General features: G+C 44.8%; 1 protein-coding gene across 23 annotated transcripts in view; it reads right to left on the bottom strand.

Annotated features, from left to right (window-relative positions):
• Positions 1-21,130, bottom strand: part of Npas2 (neuronal PAS domain protein 2) — a 154,012-nt gene that overhangs the window by 58,597 nt on the left and 74,285 nt on the right. For 11 of the 23 annotated variants that reach the window (XM_087203643.1, XM_021258099.2, XM_087203661.1 and 8 more), the window contains 2 exons: positions 17,644-17,697; positions 14,214-14,256 (listed from right to left, as the gene is read on the bottom strand). In XM_087203643.1, the coding sequence (XP_087059769.1) occupies positions 14,214-14,256; positions 17,644-17,671 (71 nt within the window). In that variant the 5' untranslated portion in view covers positions 17,672-17,697. Of the gene's footprint in view, positions 1-1,340; positions 1,509-14,213; positions 14,257-17,643; positions 17,698-21,130 lie in introns of those variants that run through there. The other 12 variants (XM_021258105.2, XM_021258104.2, XM_021258106.2 and 9 more) reach the window with 2 other exon arrangements.

The following is a 21,130-nucleotide window of genomic DNA, read 5'->3' as shown; positions in this document are numbered from 1 at the left end:
TGCAGACCCTGTGTGCAGCTGCTGTGATGCTGAGAGGTGGACACCACTTTTTACATGTGGGGAAAATGCAAATGCTTATCAGTAGGTCAAAGAAGCCAGACTGAAAAAGTCACATACTATTTCATTCCAACTATGTGGTGTGAGCAAAAAATACAGTCGATGTTTAAATTGAAAATAAAAAAAATTATATCAGGTAAAGACACATTGCCATGAATTGCCCTCAACTCTCCCCCTTCACTTCAAATACACTTATCCCATTGTTCTTGCCACTTTCTGAAGCAGCTCCGAAAGTCCTCCCTTGTGAGTGTGAGTGTCTTTATGAGATACGATAAAAAATATGGAGAATGCTGCTGTGCCATCCGACAGAAAGGTAGGCTTGTGAACACATGACACTGTGTCCTCATCCACCTTACTCACTGAATCTGGCACTGTACAACTTAGCTCTTCCCCAGTGTCAAAATGAGCATGAAAGGTAGATGTTTTGAATCAATTCAGGACATCAAGGCAGTCACAACAGTGCAACTGAAGACTGGTTGTGTGTCCATGGGGGCACAGGGTATGTGGGAGATCTCTGTACTTCTCACTCAGGTTTGCAGTGAGCCTCAAGTGCTTTAATAAAAGATGAAGTCTATTTTAAAAATGTCATGCCACCTTTAGCAGAGCCACCTCTGAGGAACCCCAAGCTCCACAGGCATCAGGCAGGGAGTCAGGGCTCTAACACAATCAAAACAGACCTGGTGATGGAGGAAGCCCAGGGGCAGTGCTGCTCACAGGCTGGGGTTCTTAGCAACACATCAAATCCCCTTTGTCAACCATCAGCCTATTCTGAGGGGACCTAGGGATGAAAAAGCTGCCCTACTCCTCCTGAGTACACCCAAGATGGACTTCTCCTAGAAAACCAGCCCCGAGAGGGGACAGGGGCCACTGTGGCACAGCCATCCACATTGTCAGCCTGGTGGTCCAGGCAGCCCAGATTCTACGGTCAAGGTTCTTGGGGTAGCTGATTCCTTGTCAGGAGGGTCCTGGCCAATTGTGGTAGGGATAGCAGGTGCAGGTGAGTGGTTCCCCTCCTTTGGGTCAGGAATCCCTGTTTCTAGGTATCAGTGTTAGTAAAGACTCTGCTTCCCAAACAGCCCTTAGGAACACAGGGACATGCCCTAATAGTCTTTACCTAAATGTCACAGTGGCTGTCCCTGCTGATTGCCTCTGACCACAACACAACCTGTCTTTATTTCCATACACATGTTTACAGCCCTTCTTTCACTGGCTTCTCTCACTCTGAGCTGTTTCCTGATCACATAAGAGCAATTGTTCAAAGCCCACCACAAGTGCATGGTCACCAGTCTCTCCTGAGGGTCTTCCTCTTCTCCTGACTTCTGTCTCCTTCCTGATGGCTCTTGGGTTTTGGATTAAGGGATCTCTGCAAAGGCCTTGCTCCTAGCCAAGCTGTCTCACATCACAGGCTGGTGGCAGGTGTGGCAGGGAGATGCTGAGGTCCTTATTGTTAGCTCAGGGTAAAAGGTACAGCATTCAAACACAAGACAGAGAAGAAAGAACCTTTCACTTTTTGAGCAACTGTCTATGCATTATAAATAATTTTTTGGCCTAGATTTTAAAGATTGACATGCAACCTCCTTAGCCAAAAAAAGCTCTGTTCCCGTTCTAGTTTGCCTATTATAAATTATTTGTGAGCTGATAACACCCAGTTCATTATTGCTCTGTTTTCTTCTTCAATGGGTGCAATGACAACCAACATGGCCTGGCAGAGAATCTGACGGAGCTCCTATCATTAGTGAAAGAAATAAAAGCTTGTTCCTGTCAGCCTCCGCCTGGGACACGAAATGGAGCCCACTGGGAATCAGTCAATGTCAGTTGGATCCACAGCTCTGAGTTAAAGAGAGCCAAAAGCCTGGGCTGACCTTGTTTCCAATAATGAGGTCTGCTCATGCCAACGCAGGGGGACAACAGGTTGAAAGGCACTTAAACAACCAGCCTGTGGGAGTTTTTTTAAAGGCATCATTTGAGTTTTATAAAATTCATCCATCTTAAGTGTACAGTTTAGTGAATTCTGATAATTATACAAACCCCACCAAACCAAGATATACCTTTCCTCTAATGGGTCTCTTCCTGCATCCTGTTGATTTCCCCAACTGCAGCTACCTATGGAACTGTATGATTTATAATCTTTGACAATCTTTCACATAAAGTTTTTAAGATGCATCCACTTATTGCACATACTAATATTTTGTTTGTTTTTCTGCTGACTAGCATTCCATGTGTGAATATGCTGCGACTCTTTGGCAGTTTCCAGCTGGGGAGGATTAAGGAGAATACTTTTGTGCATATCTCTGTATAGACACAGCCATTCCTTTCTCTAGGCTAAATACAGAGGCATGACACTGCTTAGTCATGTGATCAGTGTATGTTTTTTGTTCTTTTGGTACTGGAGATTGAACTCGGGACCTTTCACTTTCGAGGCAGGCGGCAGAACCACTGAGCTAAATCCTCGGCCAGTGTATGTTTGACATACGAGACACTGCCACATTGTCACACTAAGTTGGTTAACCCTGGTTTTCACTTCAACAGACAACAAACGAGAGTCCAGATTGTAACAATCCTTGTCAACACTTGGAATTGTCGGTCATGTATTAAACTTTAGCCACTGAAGTGTTGTCTTATGATGATTTGAATTTGTCTTTTTCTGATGACCAGCAACATTGAACATTTTTTTGCATGCTTAATGGCCATTCATATATCTCCTTTTGTGAAAATCTTCTGCCTATTTTTTAACTGGTTTCTTTGTCTTCTACTTAATTGACTGAATTTAAGAGACAGAGAAAGAGAGAGGAAGAAAGGAAGGCAGGGAGGAAGCAGAGTGTGCCCGTGTGTTAAACACACATCCTTGCAAACCCCACCTTTGATTTTTGAATGCAGGGCTCATACTCTGCTGAAGTGCCCATCGCCGGGGGTCTTGGGGAGGCTGGCTCTGGTTGTGTGGGTACCATTTTCATCTTAAGCAATATATATATGATACAGTTAGAAAAGTTGAGGGACACACTCCCTTCCTTCATTCAACTATAAACATTTCACCACCCTAATAAATTACCCGTGTTTAAGCACAGGAGGTCATGATGCCTGAGGTGGCAGATCATCCACACCAGCGAGAGATGGAATGGAGGCAGCTAGAGTCAGAGCTGTCAGACCTCAATGGGAGGCACCTGGAGTTAGAGGCATCGACTTTAAATACTGGAAACCTGAGTGGCGTTAGTACTTATCGAGGGTTGTTTCTCTTCATTTTCTTTTTTCCTTTTTCTTTTCTGCCTGTTCCTGCTGCTACCATCCCATGATCTTCAATAAGGTAGCTACTTACTACAAGGTGTACACGTGAAAATTCTTTCTTGTCATGCCCAAGAACCTGGACTGTTTTAGGCCCATTCAACTGTAATACACACACACACACACACACACACACAGACACACACACTATAGGCAGTGACACCACTGAGCTAAATCCCTGGCTCTGTATATGACTTTTTATAATCACAAAATTACAGTCGCTATAAATTATAATTTAAAAAAATCTGAGGGCCGGGAATTTAGCTCAGCGGCACCATGCCTGCCTTGCAAGCACAAGGTCCTGAGTTTGATCCCTGGTACAAAAAAATGAAAGAAAAAAAAAAGACCTGACAAACACCACAAAAATAAAAATGTAGGACATTATCATTTTTAATAACTATTGTCCTATTATACTTTTTAAATACTACTTTTCCTAATGTTTGGGGCTGCAAATTCATTGATCCTTCACTTGCAATATTTTTAGTATTTTCTGTAGACTAGCAAGATTGTTAACTAAATTAAATTTAGCAGCTCGATTTCTTCTAGCATGGTTAATCTATATTTTTACTGCTGATATAAAAGTTTCTCTCAGCTTAGCAACTCATTTCTTTTTTTTTTTTTAACAACTCATTTTTTCTGATGTTTTTTGTAGTGTGTGTTTGGTTCTGAGCATATGCTCTTTCTAGCTCAGCAGCAGTTCCAGTGAATATCCTGCCCTTTTGCTCACCCTAGTTCACTAAAGCTCAAGCGAACTCTCATGGGCCTCACCACCACCCTACCTTCTTTTTTTGGTACTGGGGATCGAACTCAGGACCTTGTGCTTTCAAGGCAGGTGCGGTGCCACTGAGCTAAATATCCCCAGCCCTACCCCACTTTCATACTGTTCCACCACAATAATCCTGAGAATGTGGGACAGATTACTGCAAGCAGGATGCAGAACACCATCTGATGACTCTGGTCATTTCCTTGGGGTCTAAAATACAGTTGAAATGCTTAATAAGATATAAAGTGGGCTGGTCACTGATGGGAGTCCAGGCAGAGGTAGACATCATGCTGACAGCCCCAGCCCCATCTACAGTGACAAGACCACCATGATGGCCAAGGATCCACGCCTCCAGTTCCCTGCTTTTATGATGCTACTTCTTTGGTGAAGAACACATGAAGATATAGAAAGGGAATATCCAAGCAGAAGGTTCTGAAACCTAGGATTCATATCTTCCTAGATTTTACCCCTGAACAAATATTTTCTGATGGGTCAAGCATTGTTTCTTTTTACTTAAAATCTCTCCTTCCTTTTCCCCATGTACCATACCTCTATGTATGACTCCATAAGCCAGTAAACTGTGACATAATCTCTGGAGACCCATGCCAGAATTAGAATCACAGCCTGTGGTATTTTACCCATGCTTATTTAAGTTTTTATTAAAACATTCACCATAGTATATGCTTATTTCCTTACTACATTGAGATATAAGGACAAGAGCTTTGTCCACTAATTTTCTATCCCTTCTTTTACTGTAAGTTTTGTCACACAGTACACTTAACAATAACTGATGCACCAGAATTATTTTATTTTCAGCATCTTGTACATATCAAGTTTTTAACAAGTTGTGTAGCAGGAATTCTTTTTTTTTTTTTTTGCATTAAAAACCAAGTAACTTTATATTGGAAGCAACTGTCTAACATAAAGCAAAGAGCTGAAGTAAGCATACTTAAAGAAGAGTGTGTGCACCCTGCCTGGTGACCTAGGGAGAACCCTGTGGCTCTGGGGACAGTCCATGTTCAGTCCTCTTTGTCGCCGATGTCCAGCATGAGCCTGCCAAGCAGGTAGTCGGCCAGGCACTCCAGCCGGGGCCCCAATTTGCGCAGGACGGTCCAGTACTTGCCCAACTCCATGAGCACCTGGCCCTGGGGCCGCAGGTAGTGGCGCGGCAGAAAGTCGCACACGTGGGGCTCGCTCTTGCCGGCTGCCAGGTGGTGCAGCTCCAAGAGGCTCTTGTGGAGGGTGTTCTCCAGGTGTAAGGCGCACTCCAAGGCCTGGACGCTGCCACGCCAGTCCTTGCTATCGGGCTGTGCGATGTCATGAAAGGCACGCTCCCGCCTCTCTCGGTCTGCATCCCCGTGAGCTTCTCAGCGAGCTCCCCCCACTGGTGAGACCTGCGCAGGAAGAAGCGTGAGAAGTGCTTCAGGGCCACGTCCAAGCGGTCGCAGTAGACGGCCAGCGACAGGTAGGCGTAGGAGGCGTAGAGCCGCAGCTGGATCTGGGCGTTGACCGTGGCCTCGCACTCAGCGAGGTAGTTCTGGCGGACCTCCGGGGGCGCGGCGGGCACGAAGGCGGTGGAGGCGGCGAAGTTAGCGCTTACTGTGAAGTTAGCGTGAGCAGGTGGGCAGCGGCGGTGACGGCTGCCGATGCCGAGGCGGCGAGGTCCACGTGGTGGCCCCAGGGCGTCTCAGGAAGCAGTCAGCCAACGCCTGGCTCCGGGCAGAGGCTGACGTAAAGCGAGGCTGAGGTGAGGTGACTGAGGCAAGGTTTAAATGGAAGGTTCCAGAAACAGGCAGGACGGAAGTGGACAGTCCCGGAGCAAGTGGGGCCGGAAATGGAAGGTTCCCGAAGCAGGCGGGCAGGAATATTACCGATAAATTTAGTTACAAAAAAAGAAGAAAGGGACCCCTGGGAAGCAAAGGTCCTGAGCAGGTCTCACAGAAGGAAGAAAGGTGATTTACCCAAGTTATGTTTCGGACTCTCGCGTCCATGTTCCAAGGGATATAGGTCTGTAGTTTTCTCGTACTGTTTGTCAGGCAAAGCTGGCCTTACAGAATTAAATAGGAAAATATTTCCTTCTCTTGGACTTCTGGATAACACTGCATAGAATTGGTGATTTTCTTTTAACTATTTGGCAGAATTCACCAATACAACCATCTGGGTTTGGAGATTTCCTATTCAGGTTTTTAACTACAATTCATTAGTTACAGGGTTCCTGTTGCTATCTATTTTATATTATGCGAGTTTGGTAGTTTATGACATTTAAATAACTGGTTCATCTGACCTAAGTTCTTGAATTTATGCAGATGCAATTGATCATAGCATTTTTAACGGTCCTTTTAATATTTCAGAGTTATGTAGTGATAGCTCTTGTTCCATTCTTGCTATTGACAACATCTCTTTTTTTGATCAGTCTCTAAATAGATCTATCAATTTATTTTTTCAAAGAATCACTTAATTGATTTTTATATTGTTTTTCTATTTTCAATCTTATTGATTTATGTTCTTAGGTCAATTATTTGAATTCTTATTCTTGCTGTGAGTTTATTTTGGTGTTTTGTTTTTAGTTTCTTAAGGTGGAAGTTTGGTCATTGATTTGAAACCTTTTCTCTTGTCTAATATGGGCATTTAATACCATAGATTCTAAGTACTGCATTAGCTGCAACCTACAAATTTTAAAATGTATTTACATTTTCATTCAATTAAGAAATGTTTGAAAATATTCCTTGAGGCTTTCTCTTTGACCTAGGAGTGACTTAAAAGTTTGTTGTTGAATTTCCAAGTTTTGGAAGATTTTTTCCTGCTTTTTGCTTCTTTTTTTTTTTTTTTGGTACAGAGGATAGAACTCGGGTCCTTGCGCTTGCACAGCAGGCGGCGAAACCACTGAGTTAAATCCCCAGCTGAAAATCTGTGTATTCTGATACTATTGTTCTATATGTTGAGATTCTGTTGGTTGGTGGCTTTTCAGATCTTCCATATCCTTGCTGAATTTTGTTCTAGTTCTCCTAAGGGGTCTGTTAAAGACTCATCTCACATCTTCAGGTTGTGCTTTATTTTGAGGCTCTGTTTTTGTACACCCATGTAGAATTGTTTGTCTTGCTAACTTGATCTATCATTATCTATTGCCGCTCTTTATTCCTGTACTTCGCTCTGCAGCCTGTTTATTTGATAGTAACATAGCCTTTCTGATTTTCTTTTAGTGTTTGTGTGATAAATAATTTTCTATAGCTTTACTTTTAAACCTATCCCTATCACCATATTTCAGGTGAATATCTTGTAATAGCATATACCTAGGTCATTTTAAAAAATCCATTCTGACAATTTTTTTTAGTTGAGATATTTATGCCATTTACATTTAATGTATTTGTATGTTTGAGATTAAGACTACCATTCTACAATCTGATTTCCATTTGTTCACTGTTTGTGTTTTGGTTGTTGTTCCTTTTTCCTGTTTTCCTTTGGGTAACTGAAACAATTTTTAGTATTTAATTTTATCTAACTTTCCCCTTTGTATTTTTATACAGTGTTCAGTATTAACTTCAGGGATTAAAATATATAGAACTTAACTTTTCAGAGCCCACTTAGAATATTTTGCCCTTTCTGTTATTCCTTGATTACTCATGTTCTAAGTCTTCATTTTACTTTCATTCCTGAAGGATATTCTCACTAGATATACAGTTCTGGGTTAACACTTCTTTTCTTTTGACATTTAAAAAATATTGTGCCACCAGCAGAAGGCTTCCATGGTTTCTGGTGAGGAATCCACAGTGCTGTTTAGACGACTGTCACACTGGCTGGTGGTCTGTGCTCTCAGACCTGAAAGTCTGATCATGGTCAGATCTAGGCATACCCTGCTTGAGAGTGAGCCCAGGAGCTCACAACCAACATCACAGGGTCACTTTCTTCCTTCTGTGAGACCTGCTCAGAACCTTTGCTTCCCAGGGCTCCCTTTCTTTTTTTTTTTTTTGTAATTAAATTTACTGATACATTTTAAATATACATAATGATCACATTCATCATAGGGAATTTGTGCATACATGACATATCTATATACTTTTTTCCCATTCCCCTCCTTTCCCTCCAACCCCTCTTCTCCTCCTTATTTACAAAAGCTTTGTTTCCATTTTTCCTTTTCTCATTTTTCTTTTCCTTTCCCCTCCCCCATCCTTAGTTCCCCTTCCCATTTGAACACTTTCTTCCTATTTCACAATATCTGTTATACATTTCAGTCCTTATTTACACTTTGTTTCTCACATCAGAGAAACAATGTGATATTTACACATGTGCATCCTATTTATTTCACTTGAGTATGGTCTCAAGGTGCATCCATTTACCTAGAAATGTCTCAAGTTTATCCTTCTTTATGGCTAAATAGTTCTCCATTGTATAAGAAAACCCACATCTTCTTTATCCATTCATCAGTCTGTGGGCATGTGGGCTGTTTCCAAGATTTAGCTATTACAGACTGTGTGGGTGTGCATATATCATTGTGATGTGATGCTTTTAATTCTTTCAGGAAGATACCAAGGAGCAGAATAGCTGGGTCAAATGTAACCTCTAATTTTAGATTTTTTTTTTTTTGGTACCAGGGATGGAATTTGGGTCCTTGTGCTTGCAAGGCAGGAGGTGGAACCACTGAGCTAAATCCCTGGCCCTAATTTTAGTTTTTTGAGGAATCTCCACACTGATTCCCACAGTGATGCACCAGTCTGAACTCTCACCAACAGTGGAGATGAGTTTCCTTTCCCCCACAACCCTGCCAGCATTTGTTATTGGTTGCTTTCTTGAAAATAGCCATTTTTTCTGGAGTGAGATGGAATCTCAGCATTGTATTAATTTGCATGTCTTGAATGATGAGTGATGATGAACATTTTTTCATATATTTATTTGCCATTTGTACTTCATCTGAGAAGTGTGTATTCACTTCAGATCCTCATTTTTGGATTGGGTCTTTAAATTTGTGAGGTCTGATTTTTTTGAATTCTTTATATATTCTAGATATTAGTCCTCTGAGGAACAGCTAGCAATAATTTTTTCTCACTCTGTGGGTTGTCTCTTCACTCTGTGGGTGATTTCTTTTTTGTTTTTGATGTTGTTGTTGTTGTTTTTTTTTGGAACCGGAGATTGAGCTCAGGACCTTATACTTGAGAGGCAGGCGTGGTGCCACTGAGTTAAATCCCTGGCTCTGGTGATTTTTTTTGTGTGTGCAAAAGCCTTTTAATAAGATGAGATCCCAGTTGTGGATTCTTTGTGATATTTCCTATGTAATTGAGGTTTTGTTCATAAAGTCTTTGCTTACCCCTATGTCTTCAAGAGTTCTACCTATTCTCTCTTTCAGCAGATTTAGTGTTTGTTTTAATATTTAGATCTTTGATCTATTTTGATTTTAGTTTAGTGCATGGTGAGAGGCATGGATCTAGTTTTAGTCTTTGAAAGGTAGTCTCTTTGATAAATGGTGCCAAGGCTCACTTTCAGTCCTTTGGCCCAAAAGCTCTTTATTTATCCTTCTCTGTCTCATGCTTCCTGCATCTATACCTTTATTTTGGGCAGTGGGAAGATACAAAGAGAGAGGAAGAAAAACAATAGGGTTTTACCACCCTTTTGGAACTGCAAGACCTCGGGGTGGAGAGACACCAGCACTTCAGGTCCCATGTGAGTCCCCATCGTCACTGTCACTACTGGTGCTCCTGGTGCCAGAGGATTGCTTAAGGGGTGCAAGGAAATGGAGAAAAGGACAAAACACAGCAGGTTTCCTCCTACTTAATCTGAGCTTCACAAGACCCTGTTCCTGCTCGACCAGTCATTCCAGGAGGGCTTCTCCTGGTCCTTTCTCTGCCCTTGCAGAGAAGGTGTTCACTTCTGGACTGGGGCTACACTGAATGTAGGCCAGGGCACACTGGAGGCGAACAGGTGATTAACTCACTGTTCTTTTAGTGGGCCTTCAAAATCTGCTACTTTTCTTTCTTTTCTTTTGGTACCGATGCACTTTCGAGGCAGGTGGCAGCACCACCGAGCTAAATCCCCAGCCCCATGTGCTGCATGTTATTTATGCTTCAGGGACTTAGGAAAGCTGTTCCCTGTATTCTGCCTAGATTTTATAGGCATATTCAGTGTGGTGGACAGGAGAAAGTAGTTGACTCCATCTTACCCAAACCCAGAAACCCTTTATCCCTTTCCATACCTCTTTTAAGAGGGCTATAAAAGACCCACTGGAATCAAAAGATTCATAGATTCTGTAAGTCTGGTGGCAGGGGCTGCGTAGAAGATCCTTCTTTCGGAAAGAGTAGGGGGTGGTAAGCAGGGCAGTAGTTACAGGAGACATATGGGACACACTCTGGGAAACCTTTGCAGAACAAGGAGGACAAAAGTGTGTCATTCTGGCATGAGCTAACTTTAAAAAAGCATCATAAGAAAGCTGCCATGATGAGCTTTTCCTGTAGCTTGCTCAGCTTATAATAAACTTATCTCTGGAAGGCCCAGTGCTCCACCCTAGCAATGAAGGTGTCTGCTTTCAATCCTGGAAGTGTTGGGGTGGTTTGTTATACAGCATCAAGTACCCAGTGTCTACGCATTTCATTCCAGATTGGGAATTTTGGCACATCATACTTGGGGTGACAGTGCCATGATATAGGAGGAGGAACTGTTAAGACCAGATCTGAGCTTTATAAACCAAGCTAAGTGAACCTGTATCAGCTTAGGCCTAATCGTTCCTTTGAAGTCTCCACACTGCCTGAAATAGAGGGGTGGTTACAGAAGGAAGCTGAATTGTTCTGAGTTGAAAGATACTAAATAGATGGTCATGGCAATGCTTGAAGAGGCAACTGTGGTGTGCAATGCCCAAAGGCATGGAATAAATTTGAAGCATGCTTTATATTCAGACAGCCCTGTACACAAAGGTGAGCTTTCCTGGAGAATAAATTAAAGTGTGGTCATCTACACCACCAAAGAACATTCCTGTTAAAACTGGATAAAAGTGTAGGAAAAGGGTTGATGGAAATTATACCAAAATATTAACAGTGGCTATCTCTGGGTGGTGTGCTTATAAATGATCTCTGCTTCTTTAAACATATCAGTATTTCTCAAATGTTGCTTTGGCATTTTTTTTTTTTTTGTACCAGGGATCGAACTCAGGACCTTGCGCTTGTGAGGCAGGCAGCAGAACCACTGAGCTAAATCCCTGGTCCAGCATTTTTTATATACAAGAAAATATACAAAAATGATAGGAATAAAGTCAATCTATCTATTGTACAAGACTGCATGGGTCGGGGTCTCTCGTGGAAAATCATGAAGAATTACTTAGAGAAAAGGGAAGAACCATGGCCAGAGAAGGCTGTTTTGTTGTTCCAGACTGATGAGGTTCCCTTCCCCCGTCCCTGGTACTGGGCATTGAATCCAGGGCCTTTGTTATTGATCAACATTTCCAGCCCTTTACATTTTGGTTTTTTTTAATAAATTTTGTGATAGGGTCTTGCTTAGTTGCCTAGTCTGGCCTTGACCTTGTCACCCTCTGACTTCAGCTTCCCAGAGTGCTGGAATTACAGGCCTGTACCACCAGGCCCAGTCCAATATGTTTTTAGTGGCAGGATTGTATACAATGAAACAGACTTACTTATTTGGTAATTGCAGTTTTAGCACCTTTAATGTGGTAACCAGCCCCAAGACTCTCCAAAACAGTGAACAGCCTTGGTCCAAACTTGTTCTAGGGGAATGTTTCCTGGGATTACCATTCCCCAAATACATTTTGGTTGACTTGGACATAAAGCAGGGTCCACTAAAGGTCAATACAGTCTGTTTCTTGGCCTGGCCTGGGTTCTGGGGACAGGCACACACCTTGTGTCCTGCACACAGAGGCAATGGAATCTGGGGGCACCACTGAGCTTGGGGCCTTCAGCGGTTTGGTACAAGAAGATGTCATCAGGGTGTCTGGGAAAAAAAGTCTCCCCACACCCACAGGGAGCAAGATGGGTCAGACTGGTGCCACCCCCATCCCAGGGAGAACTGGCAAGCTTACTGTGGAGACCTGGTGAGCATCTGGGGGTGACCTCCAGCAGCTGAGGCTGCTCTTTCCTCCTGAGAGGTATCAGGAACATCTTTACTCTTCAGCACTGTTATCAGAAAATGTCTGGGTCCCAGTGGGAAGCTGGTGTCATTTCACAGTGACTCTTACTTAACTGTCACACAGGCAGCTTTGAACTGGAGCAGGAGCCTTAGGAACTTGTCACCGAAATCCTAAAAGGAATGTTTAGCCTTTTCTGTAGAGAGGCAGCATTTCAACATGGTGGACTTCTGACGTGCCTTTCTGCATTTACAATTTATTGAAGTTAGTAAACAAGTTTTTAGTCAAATGCCTCTTGCTTGAGATGTCCCCAGAGAAGTTTTGGGTCTCTCTGAGCTAAGAAGCCCCAAGTTCCTAAACCTTCCAGGCACATAGCTCTCTTGTGACAACAGATCGCAGCCATGCAGCAGACCCCAGCAGGGAGAAGCTGAAAACCCCAGTCATGGGAGGCCCCTTTTCCATTCTCCACTTACTGGGCCCCAGAAGGATCAGCATTGTGCCCACAAGGATGGTCCTTGGTTCTAAGATCAGAATCACTCATCTGGAAACTACAGGGTGATTTAAATGAACTTCATGTCCTGTAACCTCCCCTGTCCTCGCAATGCCAGCTGCTACCTTAATCACCACCAAGATAAACAAAGAGGAAGCCACATTTCTTCCTGCCCTGTTTCCCCTTGGTAAGCCTACTAATAAAAATAAAAATAAAAATAAAGAAATGGTGTAAATGAAATGAGCTGTCCCTAGTTTTAACCTCAAGTAGGGGGCTGAGAAGGAGGAGCTCATGCATTTTGATTCTGTCCTGGCTTTGCCTAACACAGCCTCTCTGGGGGTGTTTCCTCTTTTGCACTTGATTTTTGTGAATGGTTCCCTAACTTTCCTTTTGGGCCTTAGTTAACACTTGGAGAGGGGCTGGGCTAATTGTTTGGTCCACGTCAAAATACTACCCAGTCTTTTTCCCCTCCACTTGGGGGACTGCAAGAAATACCCTGTCTCTAATGGGGCAGCCACCTTGCCTCTGCCTGAGCCCCTGTGCTCAGCAGCAGGTACAGCTCTTGCTTGCTGTGTCCCAACTCTTGCCTCCTGCCGAACCATTTTATCTATGCTGAGACTAAGGATTAAGGTCAAAGAATTAAAAAAGGCTTAACATGTATTTCAGAAGCAGTGTTCTCTCCACCGAGAACCCCAAGAATCAACTGATCTTGCCAGATGTCCTTGATTCTCATGCCAGGAAACTCCCCTCCCACCCTCCACTAAATGCAGGGGCCATGGTAACAGCTTCCTGGGGAGAGGAGGTCAGGAATTCCTTTAATACTGGGTCAAAGAAGGAAGCCAGTGAGCCACAGCTTCTTCTCAGCCAGGAGGAGCTTATTTACACCAAGGAGCAGAGTCAGCAGACTCTAGACTGCAAACCTGTAGACACTTGGCTTCTCGGGAGGCAAGGATTCCCATCACCACATACTGTCCCTACCCCTGGTTGTTAGGAGCCCAGAATTGAAAAGCTGGTGCTTGAATCTCAAGCCCTGCCTCCACTAACTGGCTGTGTGGTCCCTGAGTCATGGGCTTCTCAACTGTAAACAAGTAGTAGTAGTAGTAGTAGTAGTAGTAGTAGTAGTAGTAGTATATTTCGAGGGGTATTGTAGGACTGGAGAGTCACTATGAGTGTCCATAAGCCTCAGCTGTTGCCATCAGCTCTGTGTACACAGCATGGTGTCCAGTGCTCATACACAGCCAAACTATATTCTTGCAGTAGCAAATGCAGGAAGCTGCCATTGTCATCGACCCCATGTTACAAAAGAAGAAACTGAGGCCAAAAGAGGTTTAGTGGCTTGTCAAGAACAGTCAGTAACACAGACAAGAGCTCAAGCCAAGTCTGTCTGATTCTGAGCCTTTGCACTTCCTGCTATACCACACCACTTCCTGAAACATGTACGCACATTTGCACGCACACAAACATCCCATAACACTACATCACATCAGAATGACAAAGAAATGACCAGAGCACAAAATGTTGAACTGTGAACCTCATTACCCAGGGATCCCAAGTATCTCTCAACCAACCTGTTTCCCACTTGAGTACAGGAACTCCATTTTTGTACCTTACCTGAAAGAAACAGCACACAGCTGTGAACACAAAACAGGCACTAGAAGGAAATTCACTGGAATTACACAGAAACTCACAGGGGAAGGTGGAACTGCATGCTGACTCAGTATACATGGTCTATTGACCCAAACACACCATGAATTCCCTACAGCTCAAAATCCTGGCCTCACCCAAAAATGTGTTCTTTGCAGAAAATGAAGGTTCTGATCTCAGGCTAAACATCTCTTAATCTTATCAAGAATATGGTGTGAGTAAAAAGAATGCCATAAGGGCCTTGAGTCCCTCATGTTGCTGCTACAAAACCTGCAAAGTAGAGGCTTTAAAGTGGACATGATCTCGGATTTGGTTTGCTTTCTCTGAGACTTATGAAGGGTTCTGTGTTGGTGGCACCATTTTGGCAAGAGATCGGATATTAATGAAAATCCTAAACCCACTGGCCATCTGAGGATGGAGGAGAGAGGGAAAATGCTCTTTCTATAGTGGGACCAACCAAGGGGTGGTGTCCAGATGTCTTAGGTGGGGGCAGTGCTACAATTTTGCCAAGGTTTCTCCCCCAAGGATTCATGTGTTGGATGCAGTGAGGTGAAGAGGGTGGAACCTGGTGGCAGACAGGCCCCTCCCCCCTCTAGCTTCCTGGCCTGTCATGTGATCTCAGTCACAGGTGCTCTCCTTCTGATGCCATCTGCCACAAAATTTTGCTCAGAGCCCAGCCAGGTTGGCCCCATGCCCTTGAATCTCTAGAACAGGGAGCCAAATAAATCTTCCTTCTTTATAAAGTACCCAGTCCTGGGTCTTTTGTTATAACAACAGGCAACTGATTAATATGGGGGATATGCTCATGGCCCAAAGCAAATGGGGTTGGGAGTGAGTGAAAAGAAACCATGGTAGTCAGCTTTTCATTGCTGTGACAAATACTTGACATAAATCAATTTAAAAGGAGGAAAGCCTTATTTTGGCTCATGGTTTCAGAGGCTTCAGTCCATGGTCACTTGACAGTGGAGCTTTGGGGCTGTGGTAGCCCAGGACATCATGGCAGGGATGCATAGGTGGAAGTCTTCTCATCCCAGGGCGGCTGGGAAGAAAGAGAGGGAGCAGGGCATGTGGCCAGGGCCCTATATCCCTTTCAAGGGCCACTCCTAGGGGCCCCACTTCCCCTTACCAGGCCTCCCTGAAAACTTCCACCATGTCCCAACAGATGGGTCTTCGGGGACCCCCCCAAGATCCAAACCGTAAGCTGGATATAATCTGGTTTATCTCTAGAGCTTTTGGCCAAGGTGTTTCTGACACACAGATGTTAGGCGACTACTAAGTGTGCAAGTGCCTAATCATGCATCTTCTCTCTTCCTGATAGGCAGTGGAATGGAGAGGTTGGGGCCATGGTGGCTTAGGAGACAGGCATTGAAGGGGATGATGGGAATAACAAGCTTCCCTTTGACTCCAAAGTTACATCAGAATGCAGGTCTTAGTCTGGGCATGCCAGAGAGACTGAATTTGTTGTTGTATGAAGAGAATCCCTTATGGTTTGAGAGGTAAGAGCAGAGTCTAACTTTTTTTTTTTGCCTTGTCTTTTGAGACAAGGTCTCCCTATGTAGTTCAGGCTGGCCTTGAACTCATGGCAATCTTCCTGCCTGAGCCTCTTGAATGCTGGAATTACAGGTGTGTGCTACTAGGCCCAGTGATAGTGTAAGATTAAGGAAGCCCTTATTTAACTTCCCATCATGAGACCTTTCTGAGCTCTGACAAATTTCTCCACCTTGTTCAGCCTTAGTGTCCTCATCTGTAAAACAAGACCAACACCAGGATGCACCTCAAAGAGGGGCGACAGGAGGTCATGCACACCGAGGGATGTAGCTTAATGTGGGGGCATGCACTGGGGCACATAAGAAGCAGTCAGTGAATGCTGGTCACCACTACTTCACATTATTGCTAATAAGAGTATCCTGCAAATGTATTATGGGAAAGCATTATTTTCCCATGGAGTATAATCACATGTAGTGATTAATACGTAAAAAGTTACTTGGTGTACTTTGTGGCTGATTCCCAAAACAACCCCTGTAGAAGGCAGGGCAGACATGACTGCCCTCACGCTGCAGGTGAGAAGACAAAAGCTTAGACACACGAAGCATTCTCAATTCACTAGCTCAGCACTCTGTCCATGGCTTCCTGCAGGAAACCAAGGGAGAAGCATGTAGGGAGAGGTAAGGGAAGCCAGCTTGTCCTGGAGAGAGGGTGGAGAAGTCTGTGTCTCTAGGCCAGTCTACTGCAGTCCCTTCATTCACTTGTTGGGGCCTAAATGGATCATGCACCCTTGCAGGCTGTGACTTGAAGTTTGCAGAGCACTGCAGCCAGGATCCAAGGTTCCTAGCGCCAGGGGACGTCTGTGCTGCAGAATAAGCTGGGGCGTCACTTGCCTCATTGTTTGCTTGAATTTTTATTGTGGGGATTTCAAGCATATAAAAAAGATCAGGTGAGAACAAAATCAGATGAAAGTAGAAGTAAGTTCCCAGGACTAGTCCTTCTCCCACACGAGCCTGACTCTGTTTATACTATTGGCTAATGGCTCCAATTCCAGATTATTTTTTAAAGGAAATATTGGGGGGCGGTTAAAATAATCCAGACTCCCTGATCTGTTGCAGATTTAGATGAGCAGGTGCAGGGTGGCTGATCCCACATAGGAAGCAAGAAGGAATGAGGCTGGAGGGAGAAGACCCATGTCCACCAGGCCTGGGGTGAGAGTGGGGATCCCATGCCTCCAGCCCCGGGCTTTCCTGTCGCCCTCCACCTTGCTGATCTGCAGCATCTGCCTGACCACTCCATCCTCCTGTGCATGGTGCATGGGCGGAAAGTCTCTTACTCAGTTTCCCTGGAGCTGAGCATAGGAACTGCCTACTTGGGCAGATTGTGTGCAGTTGTGATGTTTAGCTATTCTTCACCTTCAAGTTGTCAATGTCATGAGTACCTTGTATCTAGTAGCTGTTCAATAAATGTCCAATGAGGGAATAACATAGACAGGGTTCTAAGACCACCATCATGGCAACTACCAAGCTCCTATCTCTGGTCTCTGGTTGACCCAACTATGGTGCAAAACCTGACACCCCCAATCCATGAGGCGGGTCAGGGGGAACTGAGCCTATGAACAAGAAAGTGCTCAGCACTGTGCTGGGTGGTTGGGACATGCTCAGTAAGGGCTGGTGACAATGATAATTGGTTTACTGGGCACCCCCAGAGTGCTGAGTCCCAGATGGGGATGGCTTCCCTGGTTCCGAGTGCTCTGCAGTTCGCACCCAGTCCTGCAGGTTTTGTAAACTGAGCCAGGGCACAGAGATCCCAGCAGCCAGACCAACTCAGGAGGGGTGGTACAGAGTGGGGAGCATGGCTCCTGCTTACCTCTTGGCTCTATCTTTCTCATCTTCATCCATTAGATTTTCTATGCAGTTTTTCCTGCAAAACAAAACCAAATCCAGATAAATATGGTCTGTGTCTGGGTCTTTCTCACAGCTCTCTGTCATCATCATTTGTACTATGTAATCGACATCCCTTAGTCCCATAGCTCTCCAACTTTTTGGCCTTAAGACCCCTTTGCACCCTCAAAGTGTACCAATCACCCCTGGGTACGTGGGTCCATATTGGGAAATGCCCCGGTATATACATAAGCACTCTGCCCTCAGGTGCCACAGTGGTGATGTCATGTAGCTTCTAGAAAAATCCACTATATACTCATGAGAGGAGGGATTTTTTTTGTTATGGTTGTTGCTTTTTTGAAAAGCAAATAGTTCTTATGAAGAAATATTTTGACCTTATAGACTTCAGGGTTCCTCAGAACACACTTTAAGAACTGCTGTGGAGACCCAGCAGTGAAGCAGCTTCCAGAAATCTCATGCCTAATGTCAGCAGGTGCCTCCTGGTGGATGGATGCCTGTGACTGGTTGGTGACACTGCACTGGGCCTCATTCATCCCCTAGCAGGAGGCCAGTCGCCATGGCATCCTAAAGGACAGAGTGTATTTGTTTATCTTCCTATTCAGGTTCACAAAGGCTCTGCCCTGTGGCCAAGAGAAATCACCCCAGAGGGTTATGATCCACAGACCTCACCTGGACACACTTACACTCAGATCCAGGCCCACAGATATGAGATTAAATGACAACCCAGAGATGTTCTCACTGCCTGCATCACCAGGGCCTCCCTCCCTGCCCAGAGCCTCTGTCATCTGAGCTGCAGCACCAGGGCCCTCAGCCGCAATGACCCAGTTTCCCCTCCCACCCCATGCAGCCCTAGGGTCACTCCGCAGAGAACGCCCCTGATTCCTAGAGGCCCGCTGTTACCAGCACACTAAGCAGAAACGTTCCCAGGTGTCATGAGGCCAGAGCTTAGGGGCACTGGAGGTGGAAAGTGGCAGTGGTTGGGAGGCAGTGACTGAGATGGATGGGTGGGGACAGCAGATAAGCTGTGTCACCCTTGTTCCATACTTCATTTTCAACACAGAGCATTTGACGCCAAATCTTCTAAACCTATGCATTCAAGTACACTGGCAATTGTGCTAGAAAGTTGTAGATAATTTTGTGCATGTGTGCATGTGCGTGCGTGCGTGTATGTGTGTGTGTAATCTAGGGCCTTGTGCATGCTATGCAAATGCTCTCCATTGCACTACAGTCCAGCCCTAGGTAACAATGTTAAGGGAGCTTGTTCTGAGGTAATGCAGTCTGTGATTCTCATCACCCACACACACAGGAGGACAGGAGGCTGGAGACCCAGCCTCTGTTCACGTATGGACCTCACTCAGCACATGGCAGTGTACTGGGGACAGACTCACAAGGAATGTGCTCAGCAGCTGTACCACAATTAAAATGGGGTTAACATCTGGAAACAGATAAGTGCTTAATGTCTTCCAGATGCAATCTGCTCAGAGCTTTATGACATGGAAAACAAGGTATCCATTCATTCAGTGATGCCCCACCCGAATCCTGTCCTCCCCAGGGAGGTGGTAGCAGCCTGAGCACCCAGGGTAGGAGTGAGGATCCCCCATGAGCCCTGCTTCCAGCAGCCCCTGAACAGAGTGAGTTCTCCAAGGGCCAGGTGGCCCGAGGTGCTGGGATCCTGTTTGGATGACAGGGGTTGCTTAGTCACAGGATAAACATTGAACAGTGACTAACAGCTATTCTTTATCAAGCCAGTCTTCTCTGATACATATCTGTTTATCCTTAAATAGTTCCTGAATCCATAAATCCTGAATGAGCTACGCCCACTTCCTTTCTTCCCAGCCCCTCCCAGGTCCCTGCCGGATTCCTCCCACTTGAGCCCTATCTGAGCCATTTGGCTGCACTGTTGCCATGTGAGGAGGGAGCGTCTCAGCTCCCAGCAACACCTACCACAGAAGCGCCATGCCGGCATCTTGTTTTGTCATGACCATGTCTTCTCCATGCATTTTTATTTTACTTTAAAAAATGACAGTGAAATACACATAATAAAATTCACCACTGAAACTATCCAGAAGGTGCCAACCAGAGGCATACAGCACACACAGCTGTGCAGCCATCCCCACCATCTGGCTGTAGAAATCTCTTCATCTTAAAAAACTGAAACTCTCCATTCTGAACCCATAACCCTCCATTCCCCACTCACTCCAGCCCCTGGCAACCACCATGTTACTCTATGTTGCTGTCAATCTGCCTACTCTAGATACCTCACGCAGGTGGCATCATACAGCATTTGTCCCATTGTGGCTGGCTTGTTTCACTTAGCACAGTATCCCCAGTGTTCATCTAAGTCACAGCATGTGTCAGAGTGTCCTTCCTTTTGAAGGCTAAATAATATTCTACCATATACATAGACCACATTTATCCACTCATCTCTTGAAGGACATCTGGGTTGCTTCCATTTCTTGGCATTGCTAATGATGCTGCTGTGAACACGTGGGCACATCCTCCTGTATATTTATTTGTGGGTACCCCTTACCTCATAATATGGAGGGAGTGGAGAGGACCAAAGGCAAACAAGGACTCAAAGGGGGGAAAAGAAGCCCTAGGAGGTCAGGTTAGAGAGATAGCAGAGTTAGGAATAATAACGAAGCTTAGAAATTCAGGCTAAAGGAATGATACAGTTTAGTAATTCCTCTCCTCAAGTGTATAAGAGTTTCCAAGGCGAACATTTTTGAGCAGCTATTTTTGGCCACAGAATGCTAGAGAAGAGAGAATGAGCTTAAACAAAGGAAAAGAAATTCTGTGTGAAGCTGAGATGAGACCTGTTGATGTGGTTAACCCCCAGGGTGAACCATGGAGAGAAGCAGGTCACTGCACCCTAGCTGGATCCCAAGTTCTCAAGGCTAGTGAGTCGGGGACCCAACAGGGGACAGATGGCACCATGAGCACACTGGCAGAAGGGCTGGTTCACAAAGAGCTATATGCAAAGGGGTGAGCAGGGAGAAGGGGACTAAGAAGGGTGCTGTTGTCACCCAGGGTTGGTAATAGCAATGCTAAGGGACAAGAGGGAAGTGGTGTTTCCCAAACCTAAAAGAAGTGTGTCAGAGAGGGGAGGAAGCTTTTAGATGTGGGACACAGCAAAGAAGGGATTCATGGGAGTGAGTTCCTGCCTCTCACCATGTCCCATCCCAGTAAGAAAATATGGAGACAGAGACAGAGACAGAGACAGAGAGGCCGGGGGGCCGGGTTGGGGGGGGAGATCCCATATACCTGGAACTCACTTTTCCCTCTTCTCAGTATCTCCCACTAGTAGGGCACATGGGTTAAGTGAGAATGAACCAATCATACTGACACATGATTATTAAGCAAAGTCCATACTTTCTTGACATTTTCTTAGTTTTTACCTCATGTCTTAGTACTTCCCTTATTGCTGGGACAAAATACCTGACACCCACAAT

Source organism: Heterocephalus glaber, unplaced genomic scaffold, assembly GCF_053883595.1.
Source record: "Heterocephalus glaber isolate CG9 unplaced genomic scaffold, H.glaber_assembly_v1.0 deba00000470, whole genome shotgun sequence".
NCBI classification, from domain to species: Eukaryota; Metazoa; Chordata; class Mammalia; order Rodentia; family Bathyergidae; genus Heterocephalus; species Heterocephalus glaber.
Note: the sequence above shows the minus strand (reverse complement) of the source record. Positions and strands in the feature narration are given on the sequence as shown.